The 10,082-nt window shown below is 45.4% G+C and overlaps 1 protein-coding gene across 1 annotated transcript in view; it reads right to left on the bottom strand.

Moving 5' to 3' along the window:
• Window positions 1–381: 381 nt before the first annotated feature.
• Window positions 382–10,082, bottom strand: part of LOC135226094 (uncharacterized) — a 122,542-nt gene continuing 112,841 nt past the window's right edge. The window contains exon 5 of the mRNA XM_064265551.1: window positions 382–630. Within this exon, the coding sequence (XP_064121621.1) occupies window positions 397–630 (234 nt within the window). The 3' untranslated portion in view covers window positions 382–396. The remainder of the gene's footprint in view (window positions 631–10,082) is intronic.

Here is a 10,082-nt window from a genome sequence, read left to right as displayed (position 1 = left end):
GTTTATTAATGATGTCACAGTAGTCTCAGAATATTCCTCTTGGTGTTCATTTTAAATACTATTCCTGTAGTATTCAGTTTCTGTACTTAAATATTATAATTACTATTACTATTAAGACCTAGATCAAATGTGAATCCCTACAGAAAGTGCACAATGACAGTAAGACAGTGAAAAGAATTTAAGTCTAGTTCTGTAAAGGAAGAACCTTCAATGGAACATTAATGATGGTGTTTTTTGAGGTACAGCCAACAGATAAAAGTCTGTTTTATTTCCTGTTGGCAATCTGTTTTCTTTCCTGTTGGCAAACAAGATAGAAGTAAAATCAATTAAAAATTTCTTCAAAATATTTTTCATACCTTAATTCTAAATTATTAGAAATTGTAGATGTGATCTCTTTTAATGGAGTTCTTTCATTACTAATAAAATAAAATAAATAAAATAAAAACTTACATAATTTTGGGGGCCAAGATGAATATGAGGATTTACAAGGAGAGCTCTTGTAATCAACAAAAGTCTTCTTAAGATGAAAGGCTTTTGTCGAGCACGATTTGCCCCACGAACTACACCTCCAATGATATGCCCCACAAAAGATCTGATTCCAGGTGATGTTGACACATCTTCACACATCATCTGTTATTAAAAAAAAAGTCAAATAAACTCTCTGTCTAACTTGCAAGACATCTGATGTGGACATCATTATTTACTGTACCTGTGTAAATGACAAGGCAATTAATAATTTAAACCATGGCAAATTCTACGACGGAAACAACAGTGCAAACTACGGTATCCTTCAGCACTTATGTTTGGACAGAACTTTAATGTACATAAAGAAGTCCTGAGTTTCTAAACTAATAATAGTAGTACATATAATTCATAAACCTGATATACTTTCTGATTTGTCTACAGTCATTTCACTTGACTCAGATATTGATATAAAAAAGGATAGTTATCACTGCAATGAAATTTTTACAATGACAAACACTGAATCAAGTATGATTTGACAGATACCAAAGTCCAAATTGTATCGTAAATTTATGATTAATACAAAACTATATGATAATTTTATATGTTCCATAAATACACAACTTTTCTACTTATGCAAGACATAAGCGGTATAATTAGTAGAGTACAAAGAGGTAGATATTTGATAAAAACATTATAGAGATTATGAATAGACAAACATAATAAAGGGGGAATACAGAAATGTGGTAATTGACCTGTTTCGCCACAGTATTTCTTGGGTCTCTTGACATCATGAATAATCTTTGCACCAGTATAATCTGTGATTTACATAAGAATATTGACATCTATTACCCATCAGGAACATAGATGCTGCTCCACTATTTGTAGCCCTGATCATTAGATAACTGGGTATGACATGTTGAGAGAAAAAGTGGATGAGAATGGAGCTATCTAATAACCAGCTTCCCTATAAATAGTAGTTCTATCAAAGTAATGACCATAAAATAACAGAAATGCTTTGAGATGAAACTCATAGTTTAATTATACTTCTACATAAGCATTAAATACTAAAGCTGTGGTGAAAAACCACCAACATGGAACCAGATATCCATTCCAACAGATTCTGGTGCAAACAAGGCTGTAAGCACTTTATTGTTTTTTCCTTTAAAAAAAATATGAATTTCACAGCATAAAAGGAACAGACAAATGTGAAACACCCTCAATTTTCCCTTAAACAAATACTCACATATAACTGACTTGACTTTTGAAGACTGAATACACATTTTCTTAGGAAAAATAAATATACTCTTTACAAGTATATACAGAAAACAAAATGGAAATACAGTGAAACAGACTATTATGGGTACTACTTAAGACATTGTTATGTGGGCCGGTAGATGTGACTTCCGGTACCAACAACTGAAGGTCGAAGGTACAGGAATTACTGGTGTTTTGAACCATTTTTTATTACTGATACCATTCCAATGAGGCAATGGGTAAGAATGTAAACAATGACTAAAAATTAGTTATATTGTGTCAATCGCTGACCCGTTTCTTTCAAGGAACGAGATCCAGAGGCTGACCTTGATGATAGGCCAAGCGAAGCTGGTAGACTAGAACAGTATCAGGTTTCCAACTGAGAAAGGCAGGATAGACTTTAAGCATTTTCAGAGCAGGCTTCTGTGTGAAGGCTCAAGAGGTTCTGGAAGAACCGTGGAAGAGGCATCAAAATGATTAGGGGGATACACAAATAGTTACTTAAAATAGTATTTTTATCTGACATCTTTTTCCAGTGATTTTGAATAACTGTGGAGAAGCAGGATATGACCATCTAGGGCAATGAATATACTATATGAAATTTGGGCCACCTGGGTCAGCAGTGGGACAAGTTCTTTACAGTTTTCTGAAGGTCAAGGGTAAGATTTAAGGAGATGAAAGGTGGGGATCAATGATGAGAAAAAGAAAAATGACATATTACGAGGTGCTTGCTTGGTCGTCGACCAACCTTCACCTCATATACGCATGAGTTGCCAGATCTCACAGATTCCTTGCTATACAATTTTTTTATTGTTTAAACCGGTTTCCAGCTAGCACAAGAAGATTTATCCTATAGTTAAGACCGAAGGTTTGCTCTGCATATGAACAACTAAGAAATTTGTGACTGCAGGATTGGTTGTTGAAAGAAATTACAGCCATGTGATATTCTAAATCAATACCCAGATGAGATCACTTGAATATTTATATGCTGCCTAGAAGCCAATTTAGTACGTAATGGTAAAAAATGATATTTTATGATAAAATAAGGTTTCACATATACTTACCAAACAATTACATTTCTGGGCCCAACCAGTGTCGCTCCGTGAAATGGTTCCTTTGATACTATTTCTAAGGTATAAATATTGCTATTCATCCCAGAGAAAAAGAGAAATAATATAATACCAAGATAAATGGCTTGCTCACCTTTAATAAAGGTGTCGGTACAGATAAAGAGCGAGTGGATACCACTACCAGAGGTCCCTTGCCATTTAACTTCTTCCTCCGACACAACCCCAACTACAGAGGAGCCGAACTATAGCCCTCGCTACCCTCTACTACTACCGTGAGCGCCTCTGATACCTGTGACGTCATTCCTTTGATAGTTGTCGTAGCAGACACACGCGTCTTTTCTTTTGTGCTGTGCCATTGCTATTTTCGTCTTTGGAATACTCCATTTGAGATGTCTCAAGCTTCTGCATCTAAGTTAAGTACTGCTTAAAGGTTTTTAGATTTCATTTTATGAAGATCTTCCTTGTTTTGATGTTATTGGTGTGAGATACGGTAGCGGGAGCGTCATCGTTCCCGCGCCGGCTTCTCCCCGACCGCATGGCGGTCTTGGTATGCCTTTGTCTCCCTTTCCATCATTACCCTTTAGCAGTATTTTATGATATCTATGACTGTTTGATTTTGATTCATGCTCTAGCTTGATCATAATATATTATTTTTTAGTCTAGCCTTCACGGGGACCCCGTACTCTGACCGCGTGTTTCGGATCTTAGCCAAGCCTAGCCAGATTCCGTTTCTGTTAGGAGTATTTTTATTTATTTACGTTAGGACTGTGTTCTTTCGTGTTGGTCCTTGCGCCTAGTTTCCTGTTCTCGTTTTATCACAACACACCGACTAGCCGCTTGGGTTAGGCTAGCATACCCCAATCGTCAGATTGGCGATTAGCCTACCCCTCTGGACATGCTTTCTCTCATTCTCTCTCTTTCTATTTCCTTTCTCCCGGTGTTAGCCTAGCTATTTATTATCATTATTACATATCTGTTATTATTATGGTTATTGTGTGGCTGTGTTCGACTTGGTCGGCCTTGGTCTACTGCATAGCCTGGCCTTCCTCACCGTGTGTTTATTCCCTGGCCGGGAGGGCCGATGGCCGATCGCAGGCGAGCCACCCTGTTGCTGGTCTCCCCCCCCCCACCCCCCCCCCTCCGCACCCTGCTCACCCACATTAGTGGGTGATGGCTCGCCCGCTCATAGCTAGCCACCCGAGTCTGCATGAGGGGGGGAAGCGCTCACGGGGGTAGTGGGGAGGAGACCCTCCAGCACTCAGGGCTGCCGTACTCAGTTCGCATGGCTCGGGGCTCGGGTTATCCCCCTCCCTTACCGTACCTCGGTCAGCCTTCGGGCACGGGAGGTGGGGTTCCCATCCCATGCCCCCCCCCCCCCCCTCTCTCTCTCTCTATAGCTTTCCCCCCGCTCCGGTGGTCTCAGCTCCGGCCACCACTGGACTGTTTTATGAGAGAGTACCTTATGAGCCGTGATCTTACTCCGGGGCCCCTTATGGTCCGTCAGGATCTTACATAGCGCACACACACATACCCTTTATGATATTATTATTATTATTATTATTTTTATTATTATTATCATATTCGGTCCGGAGTCTCACTCGGGAGTTCTGTCTCATGTTCTACTTTTACCGGTTTCACGTTCCAAAAGCTCGGGTAGGCTTTCATTGACAATGGTAGTCCTGCTCTGGCCCCAGTGGAGTTACTCACCTTCCCCCCCCTTTTTTAGCGTGCTAACTCGGGGGAAGTTTTACATTGAGACAGCTACCCCCCATGACCACTTTATGTTATAACCATACGCAGTTTCATGTACCAATTATTTATGTTATTACTATGTCTCCGGACCTACTCCGGCATGAATAGTTTATTTACATGTTACTTGCATACTATATGTACTCTTTATTCGTCGGCTCCACTCCAGCGCCTATGAATATTGATACACTATATATTTTAATACCTCCCTGGAGGTTGTCATCGGTACTCATGTATCCTTCGACTTACAGGTCTTGTGTTGTCAGGAGGTAGGCTGCAACGCAGTTCTACAGGACCCATGCGGCCACGAGGTTTGCCGCTCCCACGCCGGGTGCACGGTAAGGGTAGAGGATTTTCTGGTGTGGCACCACGAGGGGTGCCTTACATGCTACGCCTTAGTTGGCCAAGTCTCTACTGTGGTAAGTATTACTCTCTGCCACAAGTGTTCCTTGGGTCCGGTGATGTTATTGCATATACTTTTATAAGTGTTCAGATTGACTATTACTTTATTCAGTCTCGACCTCGGTCGTTCCCTCTCTCTAATACTAACCCTCTCTTGCAGGGCTCTGATGATGGGAAGAAGGCAGCGCTGACATCGCTCAAGGCCTGGGTTGGTGGCTTCGGGAGGAACTCCTCGAAGGGCCGCCTGTACATCCTGGCCCAGGACATGGCGGACCTCATCTTCCCCGGAGCGAAGAAGGGGTCAGTTGTTGACCCCCTAGTTGCCACCCCCCTCATCGCTGGTATCCAAGCCCTGGTATCGCTCCCGGCGGAGGACGACTTCTCAGAGGACGTCACAGAGGACGTGGCGGCCTTCAATTTGGACGTAGAGCCCATGGCTATCGACTCCATGGGCACAGGTAAGGGTGTAGTAGAGGCAGGCTCTGGGGGGACTCAGGGACTTTCCCTGAGCCCTTCTCCTTCTCCTTCTCCTGATCCGTCTTCTTCCACTTCTTTCCGGGGATTCACGGAGAAGCAGCGGTCAGTACGTCCCAAGACTTCTCCCGTGGTCCCCAAAGTTAAGTCTTCTACTAGTAAACTAGCGAAGTCCTTGCCGATGAAGTCAGCTCCCTCAACTGTCGCTAGCACCCCGGCTCCCCACCCTGGGGCGGTCAGATCGAGGGCAGCTTCTTCATCTGCGTTGAGGTCCCCCAAGCACAAGTCTCGGAAGGAGAGGGCTCAGGCACCCCCCTTCGACGCCGAAGCTTTCTCCTCCAACATCTTGGAGAGGATGGGAGACGTCATAGGGTTCGCCAAGTTCGGTTCGATTCTCTCACAGCTTACAAGCTCGGTTGAGGCCTCGGGTCAGTCGATCCAGTCCCTAGCGGAACGACCGATGGCTCAGGAGAATGCTTCAACAGGCATTCGGGACTTGATCGCGGCAGGGCCTTCACAGTCCACGCAGGTATCAATACCTCCTGTCATACCGGACTCCCGCCTACTCCCGGACTTCAAGGCTGCCACCCCTGGAGGATTGCGCACACGCTCCATTGTTAACGGGAGATGCTGACTATTGAGGGCATTGGAACTCGAAGGCTGGAGGACTTCGAGTTCTATCCTAATGACCTTCAACCCCCATCCGTGGGCTACGTCCGTCTAACAGACGCAGCCATGATGAGGGAAGACAAAGTCCCCAAGGAGACAGTAATCCTTCCTCGGGAACAGGCACAACAAACTTGGCTGAGGAGCCTGGAAGAGTGGGAGTGTGAAAACTCCCGCATTACGGCCTTTAGAAGCCCTTTCACCATCTTTACACAGGTGGAAGGCACTCCGCTCCCACTTACCCTTAAGGTAGTGGAAGCGACCTTCCAGGCAGCTCTTAGGGACAAACCTATGCCTCAGCTCTGGGAGACAGAGCCCACCTCTCTCCTGATCCCCGGCTCTGACACCTACTTTGAGGGTGAGGTGCCTACCTTCTCAGTAGGGAAACTCAAGCCTGACTGCGCCACCACTCTCTTTAGTGAGCAGCTTCCCAGGTTGTCGGACTCTCTCATCCAGACGGAGTTCGATGCCCGGACCAGGTTGGCAAGGTCCCTCTCCTCCATGACGACAGTGGAGATGACGGCTCTTGTTTACCAACAAGAGCCGTTGTTCAAAGTCACGGCAAAGGGAATGCTGCACACCATGCAGTGTGACCTTTACAACTTTTTAGTCGCCAGGAGGAATTGTAGGAAGCATGTCCTGGCGGAAGCCACCATCCGACATGAGCCTAACAAGCTCATTGCTCCCTCAATTTGGGGGACAGACCTCTTCCCTGCTCCAGTAGTGGCGGAGGTCTTGCATGAGGCCTCGAAGGTTAATCAGAGCCTCAAGGTCAGGTGGGGCCTAGTGGCTAAGAGGAAGTCTGAATCCTCTGGCTCAAACCCTAGGACCAAGAAGAAGCCAAGGAAGTTTAAGCCCTTCCAGGCTCCTCAACAGGCCCTAGTCCAGGCAGTACAGGTGCCCCAGGGACAGCAGCACTCCTCCTCTAAGAGTCAGCAGCAACACCAGTTTTTGTTTCTGACTCCGCAATCACAGCAGCCCCAACCTTCAACCTCCTTTGCTGTCTCACCGGCCTATAATCCGACTTTCGAGACACAGGCCTTTCAGCCCTTTAACAGGTTCGCTAGAGGCAGCAGAGCTAGGGGCGCCTCTCGCCATAGAGGATCTGGCAGAGCCGCAAGCAGAGGCAGAGGCTTCCGGGGAGCGCACGGTGGTCGTCCCTCGGCAAGTCAGCAGTGAGAGTCCCAAGGTAGGAGGGAGACTGTACCTCTTCCGCCACCCGTGGAGGTACAGCCCTTGGGCTCAAAGCATCGTGACCAAAGGTCTGGGTTGGAGTTGGCTAGAGGGCCCTCCTCCAACCAACAATTTCTATCAGAAACCAACAGTGGAATTGATAGAGTATACTCAAGATCTACTTCTCAAAGGAGTAGTCTCAAGAGTCAACAATTTAAAGTTTCAAGGACGCTTGTTCAGCGTGCCAAAGAAAGACTCAGAAAGCGAAGAATTATCCTAGACTTGTCCCATCTGAACTTATTCATTCACTGCGACAAGTTCAGGATGCTGACCGTTTCGCAGGTGCGGACCTTACTTCCCCGTGGGGCCGTCACGACCTCTATAGATCTTATAGATGCCTACTATCATGTTCCAATAGCCAGACACTTCCGGCCATTCCTAGGCTTCAAACTAGGAAACAGAGCTTATTCCTTCAAAGTAATGCCGTTTGGGCTCAACACTGCCCCCAGAATCTTTACAAAGTTGGCGGAAGCAGTTGTCCAAGAATTGAGGTCGCAGGGAATAATGCTAGTGGCTTATCTGGACGATTGGCTCATTTGGGCAAAGAACCCTGAAGAGTGCAGAAAAGCAACGGTCAAAGTAATCAAGTTTTTAGAACACCTAGGTTTTCAAATAAACAAAACCAAGTCCAGACTAACACAGGAATCTCGGTTCCAGTTGTTAGGCCTTCAGTGGGACTTGCAGTCACACTATCAATTCCGTCGTTGAAAAGGAAAGAAATAGCAAAATCCACAAAGCAATTTCTCAAACAACATCAGACATCCCAGAGGAGTCAGGAAAGAATCCTGGGCTCACTCCAGTTTGCCTCAGTCACAGACATCCTTTTGAAAGCCAAACTCAAGGACATAAACAGGGTTTGGCATTCCAAAGCGAACTGCAGATCCCGGGACAGGTTAGCTTCTATCCCGTTATCTTACGGAAACGTCTCCGCCCCTGGACGGAGGTAAACAACCTTCAAAAGCAGTACCCCTTCAGTTTCCCCCGCGCTGTCTTAGTGGTTCCACACGGACGCCTCACTAACCGATTGGGGAGGGTACTCACAGTACAAAAAGGTCCAGGGAACCTGGTCCCCACCATTCCGCCAGCTACATATCAATGTACTGGAAGCCATGGCAGTGTTTCTCACTCTGAAAAGGCTTTGACCGCCCAAGAAGAGTCACAGCACACTAGTACTAGACAGTGCAGTGGTAGTCCACTGCATAAACAGGGGCGGATCCAAGTAGAGTCACGTGAATCATGTCATGATAGCCATATTTGCCTTGGCAGACAGGAACAAATGGCAGCTGTCAGCCACTCACCTAGCGGGCGTAAGGAACGTGGTGGCGGATGCCCTATCACACTCCGTTCCGCTGGAATCAGATTGGACATTGGACAAGGAGTCATTCAAATGGATCTGTCAAAAGGTTCCGGGGCTCCAGGTGGACCTCTTCGCGACGGAGTCGAACCACAAACTCCCTTGTTATGTGGCTCCCAACCTGGACCCTCTGGCCTACGCCACGGATTGGAATGTGTGGAAGAGGATTTATCTTTTTCCTCCAGTAAATCTTCTCTTGAAAGTACTGAACAAACTCAGGACGTTCAAGGGCCACATCGCACTAGTAGCCCCCAAGTGGCCCAAAAGCAATTGGTTTCCCCTACTCCTGGAGTTGGGACTCCGGCCTCAACAGATTCCCAATCCCAAACTGACTCAGTTAGTACAAAAGCGGACCGTGTCCGCTTCCTCAGGAATTCAGAAAGCCCTAACTTTATGGACTTCATGAAGTTTGCAGCGCAAAGGGATGCCAACATCAATCCTCAAAACACCAGATTCTTAGAATCTGACAAAAGAGAATCGACACTACGTCAATATGACTCAGCAGTTAAGAAGCTGGCCTTATTCCTAAAGGACTCAAATGCACAAACCATGACCACGAATCTGGCCATAACCTTTTTCAGAACGTTGTTCGAGAAAGGTTTAGCAGCAAGCACAATTACTACTACCAAATCTGCACTTAAAAAGATCTTCCAGTTTGGTTTCAAGATAGATCTAACAGATTCATATTTTTCATCTATCCCAAAGGCTTGTGCTAGGCTTAGGCCATCTGAGAGACCCAGATCAGTCTCATGGTTTTTAAATGATGTCCTTAAACTGGCCTCTGAAACCGATAATGACATGTGTGAGTATATAGCTCTCAGGAGGAAAACGTTATTCCTAATAAGCTTGGCCTCATGAGCTAGAATTTCAGAACTGTCGGCTCTTCCTAGGGAACCAGGTCACATTGAATTTCTTCCCTCGGGAGAACTATTACTTTCTCCAGATCGTCAATTTCTAGCCAAAAATGAAGACCCACAAGTAAGGTGGGACGCATGGAAAATTACTCCACTTCCACAGGACCAGTCCTTATGTCCAGTTAATTCCCTAAAAGCATACTTAAGCAGAACTACCCTGATATCCTCAGGCCCCTTGTTCATTAGGGAAAAAGGTGGTACTATTTCCTTAAAAGGAATTTGGCAACAAATTTTGTATTTTATAAAACAAGCTAACCCAGAATCTTTTCCACGGGCGCATGATATTAGGGCAGTTGCCACCTCCATCAATTACTTTCAGCATATGAATTTTGACGATCTCAAGAAATACACAGGCTGGAAATCTCCGACAGTATTTAAACGCCACTATTTAAACTCTTTGGAGGCCCTTAAATTCCCAGCAGTGGCAGCCGGAAACATAGTTTCCCCTGACTGCATAAATAAGTAATTACTTAGCCTATATCTCTCTAGTAGCTCTTTCCC

Source organism: Macrobrachium nipponense, chromosome 14 (assembly GCF_015104395.2).
Source record: "Macrobrachium nipponense isolate FS-2020 chromosome 14, ASM1510439v2, whole genome shotgun sequence".
Classification (NCBI taxonomy): domain Eukaryota; kingdom Metazoa; phylum Arthropoda; class Malacostraca; order Decapoda; family Palaemonidae; genus Macrobrachium; species Macrobrachium nipponense.
This window is presented reverse-complemented; position numbering and strand designations above follow the sequence as displayed.